Here is a 27622-nt window from a genome sequence, read left to right as displayed (position 1 = left end):
TATATCATTATATATATATATTTTTTTTTTTGGGGGGGGGAGTCAGAGCCGCCTTGGTCAATCTAATCTAACCCTTCTTCTATATGGAAAGATTCTGTAGGAGCCAAAGAACAGGCCTCGAGAAGAGTGTAGCTTTGTTGTCCTTAGGATTTGAATCCTCGAGTATTTTTTCCCAAAATTTTTCCCTTTTTTTCTATAAGGAAGTGGGGGTGGGGGGGGGGGGGGGGACTACAGCCCCCAGTCTCCCCCCCCCCCCAGTTGAGTGTTATTAATTCCCACCATTCACTCAAGATGGAATGAAGTACTGTTGTAATAGATGAATATGAACAATTTCTTTTGCTTTCTTTTATAATTTTGTTTTTGTTTGTTCTTCATCTTTAATTTCTTTCACCCCTGTCTTTCCTCTCCCTTTTTGACGGGGGCCGGGGGGGGGGGGGGAGGGAACGGGGTGATGCATTTTTTTAAATGGGGGTGGGGGGGGGGGGGATTGGTGAGGAGTGATGTACCCTACCTCAGGCGGCGGTTATTCCACATCAACAGTTGTGACCCCGTCGAGTGAAATTGTGACTGCAAACAAAAGTTATGATTAAAGCTGTAATCCATTGATTGATTGATTGATTGATTGATTGATTGATTGATTGATTGATTGATTGATTGATTGATTGATTGATTGATTGATTGTTTGATTGGTCGATTGATTTTCTGCATTAAGTTCTTTTTTTTTTCGTAAATTTTAATGTATACCCCAAAGTCAATTGAACAAAGTATAACTGAGTAAATATTGTTTGAATCTAACAGCCAAAACAGGTATATGTGATTAAAGTGTACGACATCATTTGATGAAAATGAAATTACAGGACGAGCAGGTCTTTGCCTTTCAAAAGACAAATTAAGCAACTCTGAATGATACTGACACGTTTTTCTTTTATTGGAAACTGAGATTCATGAGTCACTGGCAAAACGGAAAAGAGATGGGTAAATTTATGTGTTGTTTGAAGGTTTGGATGGGTAAATTAGTGTTTTCATACGTTAAAATTAATCTTTTATTTACACATTAGGCCCTACATAACATTACTTTATTTTTTCTTCTATCTTTGCCACGGTCCATTTTTGGGATAACTAGGGAGGTGAGAGGAAGCACCTCCCTGGGATACTGAGTAACCTTGGGCAAGGGGGTGCGGCGGCAGTCCCCTTCTCGATCCCACAAGCGCAAGTGGCATCGTAAAGCGTACGTAACGACGTAACGCCGCACGCTGAGTACGTCCGTACGTCCGTACGCTCCGTGCGCGCGCGTGCGTGACCTTTAGCCCGACGTATTCCTAGCAACGAGAAGCCCATCCTGGACAAGTGTACATTATTTTGAAGAGAAAACCTTTTAATTTCTCAGTGTGTACTATGTCTACAGTCGCATTTGACGTCTAGAATCATTAATAAAAAAACATGGACTCAATTGGATCACTGGATTTAACGTAAGTACAACTCATTGGGGTTGTGTATCGTCACTTTTCATGATAGTTGTAAACTTGTAGTGTGTAGATCGCTCATCATCCTAGTTTCCTATGTATCACCACGCACGCACGCATTACTAGTATGCCTACGTGCCCATGCCCAGCCGCAGCCCAGCAGCTAGCAGTGTGGTGTTATTGATTGGATGGTTACTAGAATTATGATTGTGTACTGTGCAGCAGCAGCTAGCTAGCTAGCACTGTAGCAATTTCAGTAGACGAAGCAAGTCACATCTACGGCATCATCATCGATTTGGCGCTAAAGCTAGTGTAAAGTGAAGTGTGCATTGGAACCTCCTCGTCAAATAATTTTGAAACATGCACAGAAACTCACCCTAACTACAAATTGTAGCTACTCTAGTTATGGGTAAACTCGGCCTAGTGGGTAAAGTCGGCCGCCAGCGCGCACAGTACATAAAATTGTACTGTACGCGCTGGCGGCCGACTTTACCCGCTAGGCCGAGTTTACCCATAACTACGGTACGTACATTCCCTACAGTACAATTGTAGATCTAGTTAGACCAATTGCCATTGCCAATCGGTCTAGTTTAACGAGTGAGACGTGACACTAATCATTCATTTTAGGGAGCCTAACGGCTAACCTAAATTAAAATATCAGTTATCATAAATCAGCGTCTGATTCTGAAGTCTGAGTTTCCAAACAAATTCAGATAGCATAGTCTATGTAGAAATTAAGTTTTAACACTTTAGCGTTAACAAGTATCAGAAAATCTTGATTGCTTTAAATGCTGCAACTGAAAAGCGATGCTATTTCTTTTGATTTGAAAAGCAATCGGCACAGACCGCAGTACTAAATACGTTTAGCACATCCAATTTTGATTCATCCTGTTCTATACTTCTATATTTCTACATGTAATTGTGCTAACTGTGCTTTTTTGTTTTCAATCTCTATTCCTTCTTTGCTTTCTGCTTTTCTTTTCAAACATATCCATCTCTCCCTTGCTTTCTTTACTGTATATGCCAGTTTCTTTTCTTTCCTCCATTATCTTTTGTTTTTATTTGAAGTGAACTTTCTATTTTGTAAGCCTTTTGTTTTATTTTTTTACCTTTTCAGTATCTTTTCATTCAATTCCTTACCCCCTTTTCATATCCTTTCTCTGTGTATACTTTCACCCTTGTCGTAACCATAACCACATATTTCACAATTTTCTTTCATTCACACACACACACCTTCACACACACACACACATACAGTGTACACACACACATAACATGAACAACAACCCCAAACCTCAATCAGTCGCTACCGCAAGACTCGGTACATGCTAAGGGAAAGGCGGAAAACAGATTTTTTTACAGATACCAAAGAAGAACTTGCTGTAATTGCTATCTCGAGATTGCTAAATTCAGATCAATCACTGTGCTCGCTACAGTGCTGTGAACATGTTTTTTATAACATGTACCATGCTGCGCTGTCTGCTCCTGTGCAACGCAGATATCGCAGAACGAACTAGCTTTGATCGTTGTACTACAAAGTGTATGACAAATGTAAAGTGTCTAAACAGCAAAAATTCCATTAATACTGGACTATATTTGTGGTTGTTGGATTTTAAAGTGAGTTCATGCATGTTTGGAGGTCCATTGATGAGGAGGTGTGAAAGTACATTAGCACCCTAACACAGAAATTTTTGCAAAACATATAAAAATAATGTCTGTAAAATTTTAAGATATGGTCTAGAGTGTAGCTCTAGTACACAATTTGTAAGCTGTCAATTCTTTAGATGTACATTTTTGTGAACATGTCATATAATGTAGACTATTCTTGATGTGTGCATGCACATTCATTTTGATTAATTTTTGTTTACTTTAGATGCTGACACAATTGTTAACCTATCATATCCATGCTTCATGTACTACAGATGGACCCAGGGGTACAATGGCTCATCAGCCAGCTTTATCAACAAGAGCACACTTTGCCATGGGTGTGGAAACAACATCAAGTTCATTGACACTACCAACAAGCGAGAAGTTGTCTTCCCCTCTCCCGGTGAAGGCGTTGGTGTCCTCGCCGTGAGTGGTTCCCAGCATCTCTTTGCCTTCTCAGAACTGTGCTTGAATCCCAGGATTTTTGTATACTCCTACCCGAGTATGGCTAAGAGAGCAGAATGCCAAGGTATGTATATTCTGAACCATTCTAAATCGTTTTCACTTCATTGCTATTATCTACAGTGTAAGCCAAGTTCAAAGCAACTAGATTGTTTACTATTGACCTCATATTTTCTTTGGCTTTGAAGTTTTATGTAACAACTTTATTGCAGGTGCTAAGATCAGTTACTGCAAGCACAGAATTGTCAAAATGGCAAGCAATGCTAAACTCATGTCTGATATTGCTTTCCATTGCGTTGTAGAGGCAATTAGGACATTTTAATGTTCTATGATAGTGTATCAATGCCATCACATATTGGTTACTAGACTTTTTTTTTCCTTTGGATGCTTGTATGTTTTTATTGTTTTATGTTTATTTGTTTGTAAAGGTGGTGCAAAATTGGAGTATTCTGCATTGGCACTCTCCTACACCCACCCATACATTGTCAGCTGTTCTGGCATTCCAGAGTTCTCTGTCTATCTGTGGTAAGATACTTTGAATCATTGAATCACTTCCTACTTTTATCCACACCTGTACCATATCAGTTTTTCATGCAAACATTATTTGTGGTTCAAGAGACACACCACTTTAATTATGTTAAGCTGTGATGAGGAACAAATATTTGCAAGCCATAGGACTGATAAACTAGGGCTGTTTTCATGTAGCACGTCATACATTTGGCAAGGTTTCTCTGCACTTTAAATAAGAGAATAAGACAGTGGAAAGACTGTAAATGAGAGTGAATTCTGCATTAGCATGGTGATAGTATCATGCTATTGAGATCAGGGTATTCCATTTCGTGGATAACTGTTTGTGTAGGCCAGTGAGTGTCATCTGCCAAGCGAATTGAGATTTTTAAATTTCTTAGCAATACATGCTATGGCCTTTGCTAACAATAATTCATGTATCAGGACAAGATGTATTTGAAACACAAATTTATCACAAAAGTAGACCTGAAATAATAGAAAAAGGGAAAAAGGGCAAATCAAACGAACTAAAACACAACATTATAGCAGCACAATCTGCAGTTGGTTTCTTTCCATATTATACAGTGTTATAAGCAGTTTAAAATGCTAATCCTGAGTGGGTTTGAAGAATGTTTTGACAATAAGTTCAGTCATGCAGTTTTTGTCTATAAGTGTATTAGTGAGCTTTAGATCTGCAACATGAACACTTAAATATGGCACTATTAGGCAAAAAATGGTGTTCTGCACATGCACGAGACAGCTAATTGCCTTGTCTGACCTAGGAGGAGGTGTCATCTTAGCGTTTGCGGGCAGATCTAGAGCTTGCTATTTTTTTAACTGAGAGGGGTTCAAAGTATTATATCCATTTTTTGTACTATAGTTTTGAATGAAAAGATGAAATTACCCACCATTCACAGACTTAGATTCATTGCTTCTTTGTGTGGTGACATATTATGTGGCGCTGCTTGCTCCGTGTGTCTGAGTACATTTTGCTTCATTCTTAAATAACACCGTGATACCCCTCGTACTGGCATACTGTAAGCTTGGTAAGAATTTGTTTATTAGTATTATGACCATCATCATCATCATTATTGTCATCATCATTTTCACTTCATGCTGTTCTTGTGATATAGGAATTGGGAGACTGGAGCTCTCCTCTGCACAGAGAGTATGGATGGTGTGCCAGCAGCCCAGGTTTCCTTCAACCCCACTGACTGGAAAGGGGATGACGCCGTTGGTAGCTTGAAAAAATAGGTCCTGAAAGCGCATACAACATTTGCGCAGGATGTCGACATCGCTGACGCAATATGCGTGTAATTGTTCTGCCATGATAAATTCCTTGTTCTTGGATTTCTCGCTCTCGTACCATTTCAAAAATTCTTGCCTTTTGGCGCAAGACATACTATCGGGACCATAATATTTGACATCGGGTAGGGGACCCGTGTACGCCTGGTTTTTGGTCGTGTTAAAAAAGTGAGGAAAGTATCCCTTTTGTAGTTCTTCAATACCGAAAGTTTTGGGCATGTTCGCCAGAGGCATTGGTAAGAAATTGAGGGAGTCGATGATCTTGATGTCATTCAAGGAGATATCAATGCTCATGATCTTTGCACCGTTCAAAATCATCTTGGGAATGATGCAATTGCGATAGAGATAATCAAGAACAAACATCCCATCATACCCTTTCATATTGTGGGCCACTGCTATGACGTTGGAATGCTCGTCTATCAACCATTTACAAAAATCATCGCCAGTCGTGGGTCCTTTGAAAATGAATTGTCTCTTTTCTCCACAATGCGTACAAGGAGTGTCGATAGCTTGGTCACGACATTCAAAACAGGTAATTTGGGCCACGCAGTAATTGGGCACGTGTATCCCACTCTCTTGAGTGCACTCGAAATCAAAAAATATATAACTTTTTTGTTTATTTTTCTCGAGGGGTTCGGGTGAGACATAACACTGATGATTGAACGGAAAAAAGCCCTGACAGTGTTTGCAAAATTTCTTGCTACAGTCATGCTCGCGCTTGTGTTTTTTTAAGAGTTCCACGCTGACATTTCTGTCACACGTCACGCACCTGTACATGGTCTCGCACACTTTATTTTCGACATGATTTTTCAAACAAGTAGCGTTCTTAAATCTACGATTACATTTGTGACATTCTACATATTCGTCCGCTCGGCTGACTGCGGGACAAGTCGAACCGTAACACAATTTGCAACATCATGGGAGTTTGTTCGAAACGTTTAATTTCCGGAATACCACACAACTGCTCGATGGGTATACCAGCAGCTTCGTGCAACTGTCTAGCCATTTGTCTCTGTAATCTAGTACCGAGTTGAATAGATCGCTTTTGGGGGTGATTTTCAATTTTGGCTATCATGGTCACGATCGCTCTTGCACAACACATTCTGTCATTGTCAGTATTATTATTAATGCGCAACACACATCGCATGGTTTTCAGTAATTCATCGTAATCCGAACATTTTCTCCTATTCCTCTTACCACCTACTGGCATTTCCATATGTATCACGTTGAAAGCTACCGTTTCGTCCAAGGTTATTTCTTCGTGGGACTGTAAGGTTGCCTCTAACTTTTGCATGAACACATCGTGACTTAGCTGATCTTTTCTCACAAAAGGAAGACTTACGGGCTTGTCTAACTTGGGAGTATTAAAAACGAGTCGAATCATGTCGTGATCACGAGCATCTCTTATCATATCATCTACTATACGTTGAAACAAACTACTGGCACGCGGCAAGGCATCTATCAGTGGCGTCAGTTCGTTATGAGTAGGAAAAGAGACGGTGTAATCAACAACATTGGCTTTAAATTTCTTATTGGTTCTTTGACTCACTCGTCGAAGAAAGTATGAGGGAGATGGCGACTCGTGAGAAGTGCTGGGTGTATCTGCTTCCTCCTCCTCCTCCTCCTTCTCCTCCTGCTGCTCCTCCTGCTCCTCCTCCTCCTTTTCCTCCTCCTCCGCGGTGGTGTTGGTGCCGCCTTGCTGGGCAGGAGCAGCAGAGATGTCAGGTAGTGGTGGTTCGGTGGAAAGCGGTGGAAAATGTGTTTGGCTGGTCCGGGGGCCGGCTTCGGTCGCTAGGGGTGATGTGAGTTGTGATGGTGATGGTGGTGGTGGTGTTGGTGGCAGACGTTGGTCTATATGTGAAGGTAAAAAAGAAGGAAAAAACAAAGATAAAAAAGAAAATAGAGAATGACTGGCAAAACACAAAGACACAGACACAAACACGCAAGAAACCATACATTTCTTGTAGGGATGAATGAACGTATGACACTTACCCTGGTACTGTTCATATTCCATTAACAATGCATTCAAATCGTCAAGCGAATTGCATATTGTCAGTCTCTCGTTAAATGTATTGGAATCCATGCTGCTAGAATGATAATGATGATACGTCAGAACACGGACTGTCAATTTATATTCGAGTGAACATGCAAGGTACAAAAATAGTACACGGTTCTAGGAAAAAAAAACACAGGTAAGGGTATACTCACGTGGTGTGTGATGAAGAAGAAGAGTTACCAAATGTAATCTTCTTCATCTGGCGTTTGAACTGCCATTAGCAGCTCTAAGGGGATGATGATGTCACCATCCCCATTGCGGGGCAGTCCTTGGAACATTGGTATTTGGACTCCCGGGGGTAAGGAAAAAGCCATAGTCCCCGCGGGGATATGGTCTGGCTTCAGCCAGCAACAGCTCCGTCACTGCTTTGACTGTCCATTTTTTTTTTTCGAACGGTTGTACTCCAGTTCTCGCAAGTTATATTTATACTGGTCAGAGCAAGGGGCTTTATGTACAGTGATTATGGTACTAGCTTCTTACATCATATTGCGTAAACTTTTTTTTTTTTTAAGGACTGTTTTAAAAAAGGAAAAGGAACGTCCACCGATCATCTTACTATAGTACACTTATTTTTAAAACTTGTTTGTTCAATCTGAGACGTATGAACTCTGTATTTCGACGAAGAAACAAAGGACGCTATCCATGGGCTAATGTACTTTAGATTTTTTTTTTCAAGAAAAACATAAAGACATCCGCCGGTCACCTTACTGTAGTACCCTTATTTTTAAAACTTGTTTGTTCACTCTGAGACGATTGAATTTCGTATTTCGAAGAAGCAAAGGACGATGTCCATGGGCTATCGTACTTTATAATTTTTTTTTTAGGGCTGTGTTTTTCAAGAAAGACAAAGAGACATCCGCCGGTCACCTTACTGTAATACCCTTATTTTTAAAACTTGTTTGTGCACTCTGAGACGTTTGAACTTTGTATTTTCGAAGGAGCAAAGGGCGATGTCCCTGGGCTATCGTACTTTATAATTTTTCAGGGTTGCGTGTATGTGTGTGTGTGTGTGTGTGTGTAATGGGATGGCATGTCCACAAGATCCCTTTTGGATAATTAAACAAATCACACTGAACACTCGTACATGCAAGTAATATATATATATATATATATATATATATATATATATATATATATATATAATATACAGTGTAATTTCTAACGAACCACGAAAACTCATCTCTGTTCCTCCCCTCCTATCTCTCTCTCTCTCTCTCTCTCTATCAATCATTATTTGTGTGTGTGTGTGTGTGTGTGTGTGTGTGTGTGTAATAGGTTCTCACACAAGATCCCGTTTGGATAATTAGTTGAACGTATCACACCGAACACTCGTACAGGCAAACAATACATATATATATATATATATATATGTGCAATTTTTAACGAAAGACAAAATATCATTCTCTACTTCCCCTCCTCTCTCTCTTTCTTTCAACCTTTCATGTGACGAGAAAATACCAACAGTATGACACGTCGAAACTGTAGTTCTTCTTCATATTCGATCCCAATTGGATTGCTCGGCTTCAATTTTTAATGCGTTATTGACAGATCAGATAGGCAATTGAATTATTGTTGTTATTCAATGCATAGTGCATCGCGATAATGTAACATTATCATACACTCGTGCCAAAAGTGACTAGCAGTGTAACTTTATGTATTGCGATAGTTCTTCCACCACCTCTGGTGTACGCAAGTAAAAGTGATAAAACTCCACAGCCTCGCACAGGACTATCAAACGTTCATCCTCCCACAAATTGTCCATGTCGTACACGGCGTCCAAGTTCTCTATGAACTCCGACTCCGTCAGTTGCGATATTGCTGAATCCATGTATGTGTCTATCTTCGCTTCCCAGTCTAACCACAGACACTCGTGGTGTTTCTGACTAGGATGATTCGTTTGACAACCGTAGCATTTCTCCAGTACAAGTTCGTTGATCTTTTTCATGATCACTTTGGTGGCTGTGATGAACGGTCCGGCATAGGTCGTACGGGTGATGCAGTGGATATCATTGGGAATATCAATCAGGTTTGATCTCTCCCTCCTTTTCTCGCCGTCCTGATCTGCTCCCATCTCCTTCTCGTCCTTTCCGCTCGTCTCACTGGCCCTCTTCGATGTCACCATCTCCCGAATCTCATCTACCGACACGTGTTTGGCAGCGGGCAATGGTTTTATGCTTCTCATTTCCTTGTGGTGGGTAAGTTCAGCTTTGACCTATCGAAAAAATTATTATTATTATTATTATTATTATTAGCAGTAGAAGTAGTCATAGTGGATATTCATCTATAGGGGGTGGGTAAAAAATAGAAGCGCGAGTTCTGTTAGACCATTAATGATAATAATCGGGACCTTGCCAAGAAGTGCTGCGAGAATATGAATGGGAGTTGCTGTTCTCCCTCTTCCTTTTCTGCTGTTGTTGTAGTTGTTGCTTTTTGGCCTCTTTTTGCAACTGGTTAATCGCACGCGAAATTGGAAACATCGCATCACGCATCTTTTCCCACTGCTCCACAGTAAGGTTTATACCCCTCAAAGCCGCGCACATCTTGCCAAGATGATTTTGATAATAATCGCGAATGTTCACGTAGACAGTGCCTTGATATATTTTCACTACAACAAAGCGTGTTGAACCCAAGTGAAAGGGAATGGCTCCTTCCTCGAAAGTAAATGGTGACGTCGCTGACTTTCCAGCATATCCACTCGTGGAGGAATTCTACAAAAAAAAATAACAATGAAAGGAATAGAAATAACTAAAACGTAGGATTGTTTGAAACGTAGACTCATAATAATGCAGTATGTCCCTACGGCACTGTAATTAAGTGATAGACGTAATAAACTATACTTAATTTGTATTTTAATTTTGTGACAATCAACTTTTCTAAAATCATCTGTGTTAGACATATCCATAAAAAAAAACCCGATAATGTACTCACCATTGATGCCGAACTGTCACCGTCCTCATTTCGTCCCTTGGAAACACCAACAACATCCCCCTCATCATTCACATAGGCACTGGCATCAGAATAACTGTAAGAGGCCATTTTCTCAGTTAACTCAAACTGCTACACGTTCAAGACAAAGATCGCAATACTGATTTTACCTGTAGAATGATCGATGTTGTTCATGTTCACTCTTTATAAATGTATCAGAGCTCATCACAATCGGCTTATTTTGCATCGTTTTCCTCTATTTTTAACAGCTTCAAGGTTATATTTTTACCATAAGTTTTCTGACCTCAGCAGTGCACTTTTCGCTCACTCTTGCATATTAGCCCTCTTCTATCAGACAACTCCTTCCTCTTCGAGGACATATTTTTACTATCGGTTTTCTGACCTCATCAGAGTATTTTTCGCTCACTCTTGCATAATTATCCCTCTTCTATCAAACATCTCCTTCCTCTCCTATTGTACAACTACGTCCTCTTCAATGTCATATTTTTACTGTAAGTTTTCTGACCTTATCAGAGTACACTTCGTACCCTCACATGTCTTAATTACCCTAGTACCTCTCACAGTTATGGCTTTATCCCGTCAAAACAAATGTTCATCGACACAGCCTCCATACTACATGTCATATTCTGTTTCACTCCCTGTCTGATATGCAAATCGATCATCAGAGTACACTTCGTACCCTCGCATTTCACAGTAGACGTCGTCCATTCATGATATACTGTTTCACTCGCTGTCTGCTCTGACCGTCGGTCATCAGAGTACACTTCGTACCCTCGCATTTCACAGTAGACTTCGTCCAGTCATGATATACTGTTTCACTCGCTGTCTGCTCTGACCGTCGGTCACTGTCTGATATGTCCGGCGCTCATCAGTGTACACTTCGTACCCGCACATTTCTTCCTCACATTGCTCTCGTTCCTCCAGCAGCTCTACGGGCTTTATCCCGTCAAAACAAATTTTTATCAACTCAGCATCAATACTATAAATTTATCGATACATTCATAATTTTCTTTTTCTCACTTTCTGATTTGCCCGCTCCTCCCTATTTTCAAGGCTACATTATTACTATAAGCTCTCTGACCTCTCCAAAGTACGTGACCTGATTTTCAACAAAATACATAGCGATGCTATTTTTATATTTATTACTCTCATTTTTTCCCATTTTCTCGGAAAAATCAAGGTCGAATTTTTGACATATAGACGGGCTACACTACTGAGGTAATCAAGTGCTGCCGATGCATGCGTGTACGTGTACAGTATACAGCGTAATTATGAATATTCATGTGGTTTGGAAAGTCCGGGGCTAAGAAATACGAGTGTAAAAAGGTCAGTTTTCTCCTTAGCCCCGGACAAGAGATAGTACGGGACTAATTGGCGAGTGTAAAAAGCTGAAAAAATTGGTACGGGACTAACGATAGTCCTGGGTCAGAGAAAGTCCGGGGTTAAGAAACACAAGTGTAAAAAGCCCTTATGTGTGTGCTTGTAAGATAAACTTTACTCTGCAAGCAAAGCTGCTTGCTCAGCCAGTGCCAAGAGAAGCAGAAAATGATGTAGTCATACCAAATCCACCTGCAAGTCCCCTAAAACAAATGTTGACAGTGTGTTGTATCTCACTGAGCATACCCTTTTCTGTTTACTCCACAAAATTTGAGAAAGGAAAGGGACAGGTAGATTATGTATACATGACTAGCTTGGAAGAAATTCAGACAGGTAAATTTACTCTTGATTAGTCACAAAGTCTTATACGCACGGGGTTGATGATTGTAATTGGAGTCGTTAACTGCCTTTGCTGTGTTGATGCAAAATGTGTATAGTGAGATTGATATACAGTGTAGTTATTGCTATTCACTGCCACACATACAATTTTTCACCCACCAGGCTGAACTATGTGGTATGAATGTTGTGTGTAAAATATAGATGAGATTTCCAAAAGAACATTGTCCATTTTTAATATTTTTTCTTTTATTATTATTATTTTTTTAGCCAGAGCCATGACAATCATTGAAACATGCTGTGATGAATGTTTTGTGTATGTGTGTGGTATATATGTGTGGTATATCTGTGTGCATATATCTGTCTGCAGGTGTGTATATGTGCTTTATTGAATCATATATGGAAAGGAAGAACAATGCAGTGCAGTGTATGGGGTGCCAGATGCAGATTGGTCACATTCAGCTCCACCCCCTGGGATCCAAGTTAAATAGGTGCTCTGCTTATCTAACCTTGAAGCCGGGTCCCTTGTCACACCTGCATTGTTCACACTGTGTAGCTCTGTACACAAACCTGCACCAGTTCTCTTCCATCTCGTCTTTGTTGATGATGATGCGTCACGCTTCACTGCACTTTTGGAGAAAAGTGATGGCACTTGTAAGGCTGCGCGTCCAATCATATAGTCGAAGTGTGTGGCTTCAGTCTGTTTTAATACCGACATGTGTGCGCATGTGTTGACACTTCATAATGCTACTTGGAACGTTGAGAGCATAAACAGTGCCTCTGTTGAATGTCTTTGAGGACTTAATTGGCTGGATTTGTCTTCTGTTAATCAGCAAACACTCACTTCTTCATCATTGTCTGTGTAGTGGCTGTAAAAGGTACAGTGTAACATTCTTGATTTCTGTTGTTATGTCATTGAATTTGATGAAGAATGTTGCTATTCCTGAAACCATCATCCAAGTGGTTTTCTTTCTAGTCACAAATCCTGTCAATCATTATGTTTTCCACAGGAATGAATAGAATCCCAATACCATTTGATATGATAATGGTTATCATATCTTTTAATAACAGGAAGAGCAGATCCATGTAGTGACATTGAATGTTTTTGATGCTGTTGTAGTTCTCACAGGGAGCCGCATCCATTTGATTTGCTAGATGTCATACCATTCTCTTGTCATATTTCACATCTTTTCCACATTTGTTTAGGTTGTTGAGAGTGGAAACAGTGTTCGAGTGGTTGGTGTGTCAGGGGTGAATGCAGACTCATCTAGATCACATGCAATACTCCAGATCCAGCTCAAGGACAAAGCAGGGAACCAAGTGAGCAAGTAAGTTTCTGCTCCAGTATACCTAATTTCTGTGGAACTAAACTAAACTTATTACCAGAGGTATTCAATAGGCTGTTACATATTCAAGTATTATGCAACTGTACAAGCGTCATGTAAGTGCTTAACATGTGAATGTAAAAAGTTAGTGTGAAAATCATTTAGATATCTTGAGCAAGAGTATCTTTAAAGAGAATATGCTACCAGTAGGTGAATGATGACCTCCTTGTATAGAACATTGATGGTGTTTTGAGTTTGAGGTTCTGAAAGGTGAAGCAATTCCTTATCAGGCAAACATTCACAAAGCCTTTTTTTTTTAATGAACATTCCTTTAATTTTTGTTTAATTGCTTAGAATTGAGACAATTTGATTTAAAGAGCATTTGAAATCTCAGTAGTTTACGATTAATGGTTTGCTTCTTTTGTTGTTGTTTTTTTTTTCACAGGTTTTCTTTCATTGACCTAGCAGGGAGTGAGAGAGCATGTGACATGTCCGACCCTGACAAGATCACTAGGCAAGAGGGAGCAGAAATCAACACCAGCCTTTTAGCGGTAATGACAATTCACCTATTTAACAACAGCCTTTCAGCATTGAAAAGAGATGCTTGTTCTGTGTTTCCAGCCTCTTCCCTTTTCTTTAGGGGGTTCAGAATAGGATCACAAAGTTTGATTTTTGTGAAATATTTTCAAAATATATGTGTTAAATTTTCATTGCGCTGTATATCTCTCCTATCCACTTCCAGTTCCTTGTTCTGTTTTTCATATGCATATGTTGGCTGCTGAAGAGGAGAGAACATGTTATTTGATAGATTTGATATGAATAAAAATGATCATATGCAAACCCAGTGAGCACTTATGTGAATTTAAATGATTGTTCTGACTGCCTGTTTCCCAGTATCAATTGATGGTTATACATTCATCAGAAAGGGTACAATGTCATCATAGTTGGGTGGGGGGGAGGGGGGGGGGAGCATTTCACCATACATAATAGTGAGTGTCATTTTTTTTTTTGCAAATAGGAACTTCCCAACGAAGTCACGAGTGGTTTAATTCGCAATCATGGGGTACAGCAATGGACAAAGAAATGTATGTGTGTAAGTTGCAATCATGTCGGGATCAGAGCTGATATTTTTGTGTGCTTAAAGATTTGTGAATACATTGTAGCACCCTACTCACAAAATTTAAGAATAAAAACCATGCAAAATATATGGATAATACAGCACTCATTATTCATCATTCCATATTTCTGTATAATTGTATGTATGTACAATGTATGTATGTATGTATGTAGATATTCCTATGTATACGCCCATATGCCAACAAAAAGAATTTCCTAAATGGACAATAAAAAAATATGAATCTGAATCTGAATCTGAATAATTCAAAGTTTCACTTTCCCAGTCAATGCCAATACTGCTCCCTCCCATCTCCCTTTGCAGCTCAAGGAGTGCATCCGTGCTCTGGACCAAGAGAAGCGCCACACCCCGTTCAGACAGAGCAAGCTGACCCAGGTCCTGCGAGACTCTTTCCTGGGCCAGTCCCGCACCTGCATGATAGCCTGTGTGTCCCCCAATGCCAGTGCCGTGGACCACACCCTCAACACGCTCAGATACGCTGACAGGTGGGTGACACTGATATCAAAGTGGAGTAATTTTGTATTCTGCCCTGTGGGAGTCTCGCTGTAGTGCTAGATGGATTTTCATGTCTAGTGCATGTACTTTACAATGTATTCATTGACCAACAATATTTTGAACGCAATATTTGGGGCAGTGCTCTGATTTGTGTGGACCCATGAAGTTCGTAAAAATGGGAGTTTGAATTTACTCTTTTGTGTCCGTACAATCATAAATCTGAGCTTCAAAATTATATTTCCTCTGACATGGTCATTGTCACTTTTTGTAGAAGGAGATCGTGTGTATTCAGTTTGAGGAAATGAATCTTTCCATATAATTTTGTTGTTTAATAGGGTAAAGGAACTACGGCAAGAAGGAGGATTTGGAGGCAGCCCATCTCCTACCATTCAAACATTCAGCGTGGCAACCCCGAAGCATCCTCCGACTCCATCCAATTTTAGCCCAAGCAACACATCCACACCATTTAAGACAAGGAAATCCAAGCAAGAAACATCTCCACCTGCACAGGGTGCATCTCCAAAGACCAAACGTGAGCTGTCAAGACGAACAAGCTCCACAACAGCAGCTAGTGGTACCAAGGCTGTCGGTGAAAATAGAGGGAACATTAGAAGGAAGAGTGCTCCTGATACATCACCAACTAAAGTGGAAAGTTCACCAGCGGTGGGTAACGCATTGAACAAGAAATCAGCATCGCATCACAATCTGAAGAATACCTCATTAGTCGGTGGACAAGGGAAAGTGGAAAAGAAAAAGGGCAGTGGGGCTGATATTGTGCAGCGACTGAAATTGGACGATAGCTTGAAGCTAAGCAAGAGCAAATCTTCAGGAAAGAGAAAGGTCATCCAGTCAGGTGCAAAGTTTAGGGAAAACAGAGCCTTGGAGGAGAGGAGAATGAGGTCTGCTGCTAATAGGAGCAGACTGGAACAAGTTGCTCAGTCCACGAGGGATGAGACTCCATCAAAGCGGACACCAGAGGCCCGTGAAAGGATGAAGAAGGCATTCCTGAACAGCAGTCTCCCAGTCTGGGGTGCAGATCAAAACGGTAGCAACCGGGAAGCAGCCTTGCCCCAGGCTGTCCCTCGTCCTCAAAAACTTGAGTTTGAGAATCCAAGGTATCTAGAGAGTCCATCAAGAGAAAAACCGGTGGAGGACAAGACCAAGGCAGAACAGGAGAGGCAGGACCTGGAGAGCAATGTGCCATACAGATTTGATATACCCAACCCAAGGTACTACAAAAGTCCCAGACAAAAAAGTCAAGACGAGCATGAGAGTGGTTACATGCCTGATGATGATACTGAAATTCATACGCCAGTGTCCAGTGGAAGAGTTGTCTCTAGGACACACAAAAGATACACTGCGGATGAAGCTAGCAGGAGCAGTCAAAATGGCGAGTCTGTGCAGGAGAGAGAAAAGCGGGAGAGGACTTCCAGCTCTGACTGTCCAGTTGGGAGCAGGTCAAGCAGTAGCAGCACAACGGAGCTGTTGGCAGAGATTGAGCGCTCTCTGCAGAGATCTCCAGTGCCCCTCAGCCCAAGGCCAGGTTCGGAGCCCTGGATGAGGGTCATATCAGAGGACAAGTTCCACAGGGATGAGCCACCATTGCAAGGAATCGATGAACCTCAGAAAAATGCTAGGAAAGAGCTGTTTGGTGCCAGCAGTTTGCAGAATCCCCAAATGTCTCCGTCAGCATTTGATCTCAGTGCCGTTGCAGGAGCGTCACGTGTTCAGCAAACTGAGACAGGAGCCTCAGCATCATCACCAATCAGTGCCGCAAACTTAGGGCTTAATCATATACAAGAGAATCATGGTGGAAGTGATCATGATATTCTGGGACCAGCTAACGCAATGTCATCACATGGAAAATCTCACATCTTGAAAGAGAAGTTCCACCATTCAGGGTTCTCATTAAATGGACAACATGGTACGACACCACCATCTGTGAATCAGGAGCTTCCAGGTGACAGTCCAGGATGGCAAAGCAGAAGAGTAACAGACGGACAGGAGCTTGTGATAAAGTCATCACCAAAACCCACTAGGGTTGTCCAGGCATCGTCAAACTCTGCAGAATGCCTATCCTTAGACAGACCAGTGCCTGTTGGCCAACAATATCCAGGCTTACCTTCAGCAGAGCAAGTGAATGCATCTGAACCCAGAGGCTTCGTTCCACAGGCCGGTTCATCAGGTTCTGCGTATTTTACCCCAACCCAGAGCAAATCCAGACAAAACGTAGCAGTATCTTCGACCCCCAAGGCATTCAAGCATGAATCTCTTGGCATGGATTCTTCCCTCATGCATCTTTCCTTCTCAACCATCCAGTCACCAACAAAGCCTGACCAGCCCACCAAGAATCTGCCCCTGTCAGCCGCACAATCCCCCTCAAAGCCTGATCAAACATCGACCTCCAAACCCAGTGAGTCGTTTGCCACTGCCGTGAGCGAAGACATGGACTGTGAGGAAGTGGTCCTGCCTGTCTCACCTCGTACAACCCTCTGGAAATCCAAGAGTGATGGCAACCTCCTGCAATCTTCACCTGGCAACATAGCACCAGAGGGACAGCTGAACGGATCGATGGACTCGCTGCTCCAGCCCTCACCAAGGCCTGTGTACCAGAGACAGCATTCGGCTGCTGAACGTGCAAGGTATTTATGACTTTAGAGACTTAAAGAAGAAACAATGTAACAAATGCATACAAGTACTGTACCATTCAATTAAATGCCTCTAGCGGCAGTAGGTCAAAGAAATCTTGAACTCTGTCATGAAAATGTCATATTAGTTAATTTTGAATCATTTCAATGATTTTCATGGGCAATATTTTTGTTTTCATTTGAAGCCACTTAAATCCTTTCGTATTATTGAACATCCATTGCATTGTATGTTTACATGGGATGTTTGTATTCACACTTTGTTCTTTCAGAAAAGAATCTGAACAAAGCTGGTAGGCAAACAAATTATTTTCACCTTTTTTTTTTGTTCATTCATTCTGTAGTGAGATGAAAAAATTTGAAGTGATATCTTATCACTGTACTTTTCTTCCACTTTTCTTGTGTTCTATGCTTGGTTTGGATTGATGCCTGAGTTTAGCTTGAAAAAGCTCTTTTGAAGATTTGTTTTGGTTTTCTTCTTCTTTTCTGTTTTTATGATGGTGCATTGCTGCTTTTGAAGACCCATTTGAAATTCTACATGCTATCAGGGAAATCGATACTTCTGTTTTTTGTTTGTGTTTTTTATGTGTGTTTACTACTGTTTCTGCGATTCTTTGATCGCTTTCATGACAATGAAGTTGATTGTGAAGTACCTTGAATGAAGATTTCACTCCTGAGAGATGAGAATTTGTCCTTTGTGCTTTAAAAACAAAAAATCTTGATGGTTTCTATCTATGTTGAAATTTACAGGCCAAAATATCCTGGTACTCATATGATGAGGAACTTTCATTATGCATAATTATCATAATCATGCTTTACACAGGGTAGTGAAACAAAGTATGATAGATGAACACTAATTGTGATAGTAATTTTTTTAGGATTTGGAACTTCATGTAAAAATCAGCAGGGATTCAATATCATTTGAAGGCTGATCAAAAACAGAAGTTTTGCAGAGCAGGCCAAAGAATGTATGTTCCAGGTATGCTATATGAAGTGGGTGGGGGGGGGGGGGGGGGGGAAGGAGGAGGTTCTCTATTAAGGAAGATGACACATACACGTAAATATTATTTCTTCCCATACGATGTAGATCCACTGCCATCATACTTGTAAACGTAGTTCATATTTTGTGACACGTCATGAGAAAAAAAAAACTTGTTCGACGTGTTCAAGCACACACTGATTGCTGTAGAGTTTGTGTCAAATCTGACGCTGGGTTGTAATTGTTTTATTTCCTCCCTTGTTTCTCTCTTTCTGTCCTATGCACCCCTAAATTTCCTCACACCCACAACCTTTCAACACACAAAGCACTCCTCACTTACCCAGTCACTCATCCACTCCTCATCAAAACAATAACGAGAGCACCAGGTAACTCTTTTTAATAGGCAGTGCTGTTGTTAGAAGTGATGTCATGCATGTCACTGCATGGAAATATTGTGCTTAATTTCATTTATATGTTTGCTTGTTTGTTGCAAAATGTCTGTACATGTACTTGTTAGTTTGGTCCTCTAGTGCCAAGTGCTCTTTCATTGTTATTACATCTTTAGTACATTTGGTCACTAACATTAACTTCTCTTCATTTGATTCAGTTAGGTTGTAGGATGATATTTTCAGGGTCTTTATCATTCATAGCTCAGTATGCATGTGTGATACAATGAAAAAAAAAAACTATGACTGTCCGTGCAAATAATGCATACTGTGACTAAGAAGTAAGAAAGAAAATAAAAATTACCTAATGTAAAAAAAAATATTGAAATAATGATTAAATATGATATTGAGAATTGGCAGGTATGATAAAGGGCTTCAAATACCACATACTCTGAGTATTAAGGTCACAAAGTCTAACAAATTCAGTATTAACCCGCTGAAGACGAGTCCCGAGTATACTCGGGCAGGTGCCTATGAGAAATGCGTGCTGTAGCAAAATCAGCTTGTCTCGTAGCAAAATCAGCCCGTTCTCGACGGGTTAAATTGAGGCATAAACATGATTTTCTGTAACACTGCACATACTTGTAAAATTATTTTATTCATGTGTAGGGTATACCAAGATGTATTATACATGTAGCATCTAGATAAAATTTGGCCGTGAGAGAAAACAGTTTTGCTGAAATTGGTCATATAATAGACTAAGTTTGGTTATGAAAACCAGAGGTGATCTATCAACACTGGTTGCTGCAGCTTTCTTAAAATGCATGCAGTTATCAAGCACTCAGCTGCAAGTTCTTTCCCCTTGGTGAGCAAAGCACATAAAAACAATGTATATGTAGTTGTATGCACTCACAAATTTTGGTGGCGCGAGAGCCACTGCTAGTGTCAAGCCTTATGTTAGTGAATCAACAAGTATATGGAGCCAGATTTGTGTGTGTGTGTGTGTGTGTGTGTGTATGTAGTTTCATAGTCCATTGTGGTTTTCGACATCTGTGCTCCTGTACCTGTAGTGATAGAAGCATTTGTTTGTTTGTTTGTTGTTGTTTTTTCAAAGATTTTGAATGTCTTGTGCCGTAGTAGATGTGATTATATTTCACTTTGGCTACTTTTGTATTTATCCTTCATTTGATCAGGCAAATTATACTGTGTGTGATCATCATCCCTATTTATCTGCTGTATCTATATTCAGTCTTGGTGTAACCATGACAGGACTCATATAAAGATCCTGCCCATAATGAACATGCACAATTAGATAGGTACCATGCATACTTGTTTATCTTTTGAAAGCATGCCCTGAAGTTCTGACTGGCTTTACTGTGTGTATGGTTTCCATTTTCACGTTTTCTTGTAGTTGACGTACGCCTTGTGTTAGCTTCAATCAACCTCCCATGTATTTAAAAATCCTGCTTCTTTTTAAGGCTCCCCAAAAGTCACAATATTTTCATTGCAGTGCTGAAAGCAAATAAAAATCAGTCCAGGTGCAAGTCTAGTCCTCCTTCTTTGTTCACAGCTTGTATTTATGTCTTTTATCAGATTGAGTGCTGTTACTATAACTTGATAAAAGAGATACTTTGCTACATGTTCTAGCTGATTTCTTGACATAAAAGAAAATGATGGTTTATTTAAAATCAGATAAGGTAGATAAGAAAGTTTCAGAATTTAAAAGTTGCACATTTTTTTTTAAATCCTGTATGTGCCAGGCACTTTGGACAATGTGTACAAAACTGTTAAGTATTTTTAAAAGCCAACTAACATGCAAAGCACACAAAGGATTACGTAGTATATTTGTTGTACTTTGATGTCATTCCAATTATTGTAGTCAAATTGAACTTGGAAATGATTTTAACACTCCGGAAGAAATTCTTGCAATGCATGTAATATGATGAATTTCTTTGTCTGCTATTTCCTTCCCCGTGTGCAAATCCACTCTTGTCATCATCAGCATATAGATTGAGTGAACCTGACATATCACAACTCATTCTTGCTGTTATCATTTAAGGATTCACTATTATTCTGATAACCAACCCTATCTACCATATATGTTATGCATTTTGTATTGAAGCATTTGTTATCACTGGTCTTTGGCCAACAGCACCCCTCCCCCCCCCCCCCCCCCCCCCCAAAAAAAAAAGGTACAAGTTGTGCCATGCTCATTTTCTGTAGTATATGCTTGAATGAAGAATGATAAAGAGTAGTCATTATTTACTGCTTGGAGTATTTTCTGTGTGATACAGGGACACATAAGAAAAAAAAAAAAAACTATTACAAAATCTTCACACCAGGGGCCTATTGCATATAACTTTTTACGTGAGGAAACTTGGGTTACTTTTTAATCGAGTTTTTCCCGTATTTAAAGGGATTGTATACTTTTGGTTGAGACCTAATTTGAAGTTTCTAACATTTTTGGGTGAGATAATGATAAATCTCTTATGAAATATGAAAGAGCATGTAATTCCAAGAGGAATTCAACATTTATTTTATGAAAATTGGTTTTGAAATGACTGAGATATCCAAAACAGGGCAATCCTAATACAAGGTGGGACCCACCTTGTATTACAATCGCTTTGCTTTACTTTGTTTTAGGATGTCTCAGCCATTCCAAAACCAATTTTCACCAAATAAACTGTGAATTCCTCTTTTTTAGAATGGTAAAGTCTATTATTTCATAAGTGGTTTCTTGGTATCTTGCAAAAATAGTTAAAAGCCCAATCCCCATCTCCTCCAATACTATACCATCCCTTTAAGTCAATGGCAGAATCATGCTGACCGTAGATTTCAGATTTTATGAGTCTCTCTCAGGTAAAAAGTTTTATGCAATAATCCCCAGGTGTGAGGACTGGACCCCATTGTCATAATGCTGTAATCACTTTTGGCATGAAATGAATATTGATAAGAGAAGTGAAGTGACTTTCTAGCCCAAAAGCATGCAGTTTTCCTTTCAGCCTGATAGATTTAAAACTGCATAGAATCTTCAGTGGAAAGAAAAAGTTTTGTTTTTATATATCTTTCATGATGAAAAACAAAATCCCTTTTTATTTGACTGCAATGACTGTTCGGCACGATAGTGATTTCTTGAGAGAATCCACTGTTGTGAACTAAACACTGCATGTACAATGTAATTTTGCTCTCGATTCTAGAATTTGCAACATACAAGTATCTCAAGCAATTGTATTTTTTTACTTATCTATTTGGAACTTACCACTTATTAATAACCACAGCAAAGTTCATGTGTGTCAGATAGCACCCAAACTTCCTTGCTACTGTCCGTTGTCACCTTCATTCCTGACATACACTGTACCTTGATTCATATTATTGTGGCATTCATGTGCCATCTACTTCCCACAGTATTCTTAGGCTGAAAAACCAAGCATTCTGAAATGTAAAGAGTTTTCATATCATGGCGTTAATACTTACCCATAAGCAGTGTATAATTCACTAACCCAGCTTTATTTGAAAGGTGTACAGTGCTTTATCTGATCTCGTAGTCCTGTTTATGCATATACACTTGTACGTGAACGGCGGCCATGTAAACTCATATCCGCAATGTACATACACGTACCTTATAATACACTGCTATATGTACAGTTGAGGCATGCCTCATTATATACTCTATATGCAGTATATTTCACAGCATTTGTATATTTGCACATTTGCAAGTCCACTGATAATCGCAATATGAGCAACTTGCAAAATTATTGCCTCCCATAACATAAGTATGTTGATATCATAACCAAGGTGGGAAAATGCTATTTTCATCTCTTGCAAAATGACACTTCTCTTTCACTGAGTCAAAGTGGTTCTTGCACATTGATTGCGAATTTGACCCCTTGCAATGTAACTCTTGTACAAGTCCCTCTTCTCCAACTATATGGCGTATACAAGAGATGATTGACTAACATGGGAAGGAACATATGGAATGTGGACATTGTAGGGATTTGAATACCAGTAGTCAAAGTATATGTACTCTAAATGGTATTTGGTAATGGGTACTCACCACCATACCCACAACGTGCATAACACAGCTTTTGTTCCTCATGCCCACAGTGTGTCTTCAATTGTTACAAGCTGCTTCCCAATATATACATGCATCATAAATTATCTATCATTAGTTGTTCGTATCATATATCATACAAAAAAAAGAAGAAAATCATTCTGTCGATTGTGCCAAAATAATCATCGTTAAGACATGTGGTGTCATTTGCCATTTGATAACATGCAAGTGTCCTCCCATTATAGAACATGCTAAAATATTTTGCCCATGGGAAAACATAACAAGTGATCTGCTATCACTAGTACATGTATGTATATCATCATGTTTATCCAAAAGGTGCCTGGCATTTGACTAACACACATGCAATATGATATACAGCTGTACACCATAGCATTGGATTGCATTGAATGATACACCAGAAAAATAACCAGAAAATATTGTATGACTATATGAGCTAGGGCGATATCATCGGGTGAGAATGATAAGGGCGTAAGTTGCCACTAAAACCAAAGTGTTTGAGGCAACCAAATGCCCTTCTCATTCTCATAGGAAGATATATTGGCATAAGCCAAAGATGAGTGCATTTAATGGCAAGAAATTAATTGCTATGTTCTCTTCCTGTTTTTGTTTCTCTCATTTTTTATGTTTTGTTTTGTTTTCATTTGTTTATGTGTTTGGATGAAAGAAAGAAAATTTGTCAACCTCAATTGACGTATGGTGATAACAAACACCCATCTTCTTGTATGGAGTAAATTTTGCCTTGCCTTGCCAAGCATGACTTTGGATATCGTGCAATATTGTGTATACATTTCAGCCACATTGTAGGCATTGCAGTGGCATCACATGTGTGTCTTGCCTGAAAAGCCTCACATGTCAAGTACTGAATAAGTTTACATTTTCACTGTTCAGTGTGGCACTGAAACTTTACAGTCATCTTCCAGTCAAGCATACAAAGTTTTGTGTCCCCTAGTTGTTACTTCAGCTGAAGTAGGGTTAACATTTTTTATATTCAGTTTGTACAGCATTACTGTTTTTATTCTTCATCAAAGGAAGATAAGAATTATGTCCATTTTTGTTGTTGTTGTTGTTGTTTTTATAGAAGATACAATAATTGGTAAGCTTGGATTGTTTGTCAGTATGTAAGTCATGTTATTCTCCGATAGAAGCTTGTTAAATAGCATCATTATTTGATCCACTGATTTGTTTGGGGCTTTGTTTGTTTGTTTGTTTGTTTGTTTGTTTTTTGTTTGTTTGTTGTTGTCATTATTATTGTTGTTGTTGTTGTTTGGGGGAGAGAGTAGGTGTGTGATTGCACCATGTTGTTCTGATAAAGTCACAGATATCCAAGCTCAGAAAATTGTAATTTGAAGTGATTTCATTGATAAATGAGAAATTGGATGTCTGTTCATCTTAACTACTGAACTGGTAAGAGTTTCAGAGTCTGAAAAATGTCAAGAAATGTGAAACTCTTTTAATGTGTGTTGAACTGGTTTCTCTGATGGTTTGAATCTGTAATAGTAATCAATTCAATTCCAATTAAATTCATATTTATATCAACATCTCATAAAAAGTAACTAATATTACAAAGTATAATTACATACAAATAAAGGGCAAAGGCAAATAAATACATTATGTCAAACACTATAAACTGAAACACCATATCTAATTAAATGCAGTTGAGATGGGGTACTAGCAAAGGCCCCTGACTTGTCATGGCTAGTCCCCTCTAAACCTATTGTAAAAGTGTATATTTTTTCTCAAATGACTTTTTGCACTTGGCGGGATAAGATGAATTTTGTGCATTTTTAATTCCCCAGAATCAAAACATGAAATAGCATTGCATGTAACAACAATATTTGCATGCTTTTATTTTTTTGCTAGTTTCTGGTCACACGAAATGCGCAAAAGTTTTAGACCGTTGAAATTTCCACTTTTACAGTAGTGCATTCCCAAGTTTTATCTTTGATGTGTAGTTTCCAGCATGCTCGATTGTATTCAAACTTCAAGCTAATTTGTCAAAACTCTAAAATATACCCATATCAGAAAAGTGGATGTTCTGTGACTCCAGGTTTTCGTTATGACAGGCTTTGTAGTGCACGACAAACTTAGCACAAAGCAACTGCAATGATGGTTAGATGCAAAAGGGAATATAATTTTCTTGTCATACCTAATTTTATGTGTCTTCTCTTCCATGATAAACTGTGAACAATCTTAAAATCATCAATACTGTCAAGTTCAGGAATGTAATGTCTTGCTTTCGCAGGAAATCTGTGCACATACTCAAACCCTGCCTTGCATGGGAATGCAATCCCTCTCATTCCCCCCTCCCTCATCCTTCCCTCACCCATCCAGGGAGCTCCTGCTGGCCGCCCACTCAGACCAGCTGGAAGAGACACTGCGACTCTGTGAGACCGGCTGGGCACTCATTGGTCAGCTCAAGACCAACCAGATGGTCAGTATTTTCTTGTCCCACAAAATGCTTTTCATTTTTTTAGTACTTTATTCATTCATTCATCTATCCATCCATCCATCCATCCACAAATATGCACAGCTTGAACTCCCAAGTTCATTGGCCCTATCTGCAATAATATATTTTTTAAATCCTTCAAAAATCCAGAAAAATTCCTGGATAACCATGTAACCAAAATTTAATCGTCTGTTCCTTGTGTCATTATCAACTCTTCTTACAAGTTTCACCCAAATCCGTCCACAACTTTTTGAGTTATTTTGCACACAGACAAACAAACAAACAAACAAACCAACACCAATGAAAACATAACCTCCTTCCTTGGTGAGGGTAAATATCAGTTATTGGAAGTTTGTGGTAAAATCACATTGCACATTAAAACAAGTTATCTCACTTTGAATATGATGAATTACTTGTAGTCAACCTCACCTCCTTAGACACTTTACTAAAAATTTCTCATACAGATGACACAAAAATTCAGTATCACACAAGTTTGCTTCTGGCTACATCAACTAACAATGGATGTTACATTCTCACATTCCATGAATGTAGCACTTGTTTAGTTTTCCTTTATTCATATTGCATTTAGTTTTTAGGGAAATCTGTTCCATAGTTACTGTTCAGTGTTGCACTCCATGTAGATATGTGTATCAATGCGAGGTACTCTAGAATTACTGTCAATGGTAATTTTTACAAAACTCTGTGATGTACACTGTATTACTCTAAATGAAAATTGCTGTCAAGTACATTTCATTACACATCTGTGAAATGCATAACTTCACCCACTGCATTTGCATCAAAACTCATTCTTGTTTAGTCTGATTCTAAAGTACATGTATTATTTCTCTGCTCTATTCACGTTTCATTCCTTGTAGGACCTTTCAACCTACATGTCGGAGGTTGCCAACCTTCTGGACAGCCAGGCCTGGTGTATTGACACGCTAAGGGATCAGCTCAACTCTTTCAGCCGTTGCGCGAGTCCCAGCAAGTAGGGACCAACTTGACAGCCAATCATTCTCACACTTATCCCATACATGTGTAGGAATGTACCTTCAAATTCAGTCTCTACAGATATTTAACGAAACTACTTGTGCTTTCTGCCCATATTGTCATGTGACATATTGCCTCTGATGTGCAACTTGATGCTTCTATTTATGTGTTTTTGTACTTGTCACATCTTTCGTATGTGACAGCAAATTATTCTGGTGCGTATGCATGAAGTCGGGTCAAGACATAATTAGATATTCTGGTATGATATATCAAAGAAGTGTATGCCTGTGTATTCAAATGAATGCACTGCAAATGTAAAAGAGTCAAAACTTCGGTGTTGTGAATTGTTTGTGCTTCCAGTATTTAAACTGCCAGTACACAGTTTGGAGCATAATATGCCCTTGTGCTTTCTAATATTCTCTTAATTTTCAGTGATTGACTATATGTCACGTAAATCGTAACATAATTTTTCAGCACTGTTGTAATTATGCCCCTCCCCCTTATTTCCTGCCCCCTTATTTCCCTCCCCCACAAAAATAAAAACACAACCAAACAAGAATGTGTTTAAACAATATCAGTGAATAAGATTTGTATCAGCAATAACAGTGAGTGTCATAAATCAGACCAAATAAAACTGTGTACACAACTTTTTTGGATGTGTATAGACCATATTAAAGTACTCAACCAAGGTTTGGCAACACAAAATATCAGGAGCGTCAAAGAATGTATGTCATCATTCACACAAGGCAGTGAAATGTGGAGACTTTACTGCGCAACACCAGAATAGAAATATCTCCTTTTGTTAGTATGTTTTGTTTTGTTTTTAATTATTATCTTATGCAAAAATATAGCAGTACATCTAGCATGATACATCCAGACCCGAGAGCTCTTCCAAGTATGTGTCTCTGGTAACGAACGTGTGTGGTTTTGCTCTTCATAACTGCCCCAGGGTTGATAATGCACATTTATGAAAGCTGCCATGCCAAACCATGGATGCATTCATGATGTAAAATATGCATATGGTGTGTGCATGCATGTGGGTACAGTATA

The 27622-nt window shown here is 39.3% G+C and overlaps 1 protein-coding gene and 1 long non-coding RNA gene across 2 annotated transcripts; both read left to right on the top strand.

Annotated features, from left to right (window-relative positions):
- The first annotated feature begins 3491 nt into the window (after window positions 1-3491).
- Window positions 3492-5230, top strand: LOC139719144 (uncharacterized). The gene is made up of 3 exons (XR_011710070.1): window positions 3492-3639; window positions 4001-4097; window positions 5213-5230. It is a non-coding gene; the product is annotated as an uncharacterized lncRNA (long non-coding RNA).
- Window positions 5231-13008: 7778 nt separating this feature from the next.
- On the top strand, window positions 13009-27295 carry LOC139719153 (uncharacterized). The gene is made up of 9 exons (XM_071630587.1): window positions 13009-13059; window positions 13306-13427; window positions 13870-13975; window positions 14863-15044; window positions 15390-17696; window positions 17972-17992; window positions 19023-19064; window positions 25468-25567; window positions 26458-27295. Exons 1-9 carry the CDS (start codon window positions 13009-13011, stop codon window positions 26572-26574), a joined length of 3048 nt encoding a protein of 1015 aa, XP_071486688.1. The 3' UTR covers window positions 26575-27295.
- The last annotated feature ends 327 nt before the right edge of the window (window positions 27296-27622 follow it).

The sequence above is a fragment of the Diadema antillarum genome, unplaced genomic scaffold (assembly GCF_040938485.1).
Source record: "Diadema antillarum isolate AM-2024a unplaced genomic scaffold, OU_Dant_1.0 scf00000105, whole genome shotgun sequence".
NCBI lineage: Eukaryota > Metazoa > Echinodermata > Echinoidea > Diadematoida > Diadematidae > Diadema > Diadema antillarum.
This window is presented reverse-complemented; position numbering and strand designations above follow the sequence as displayed.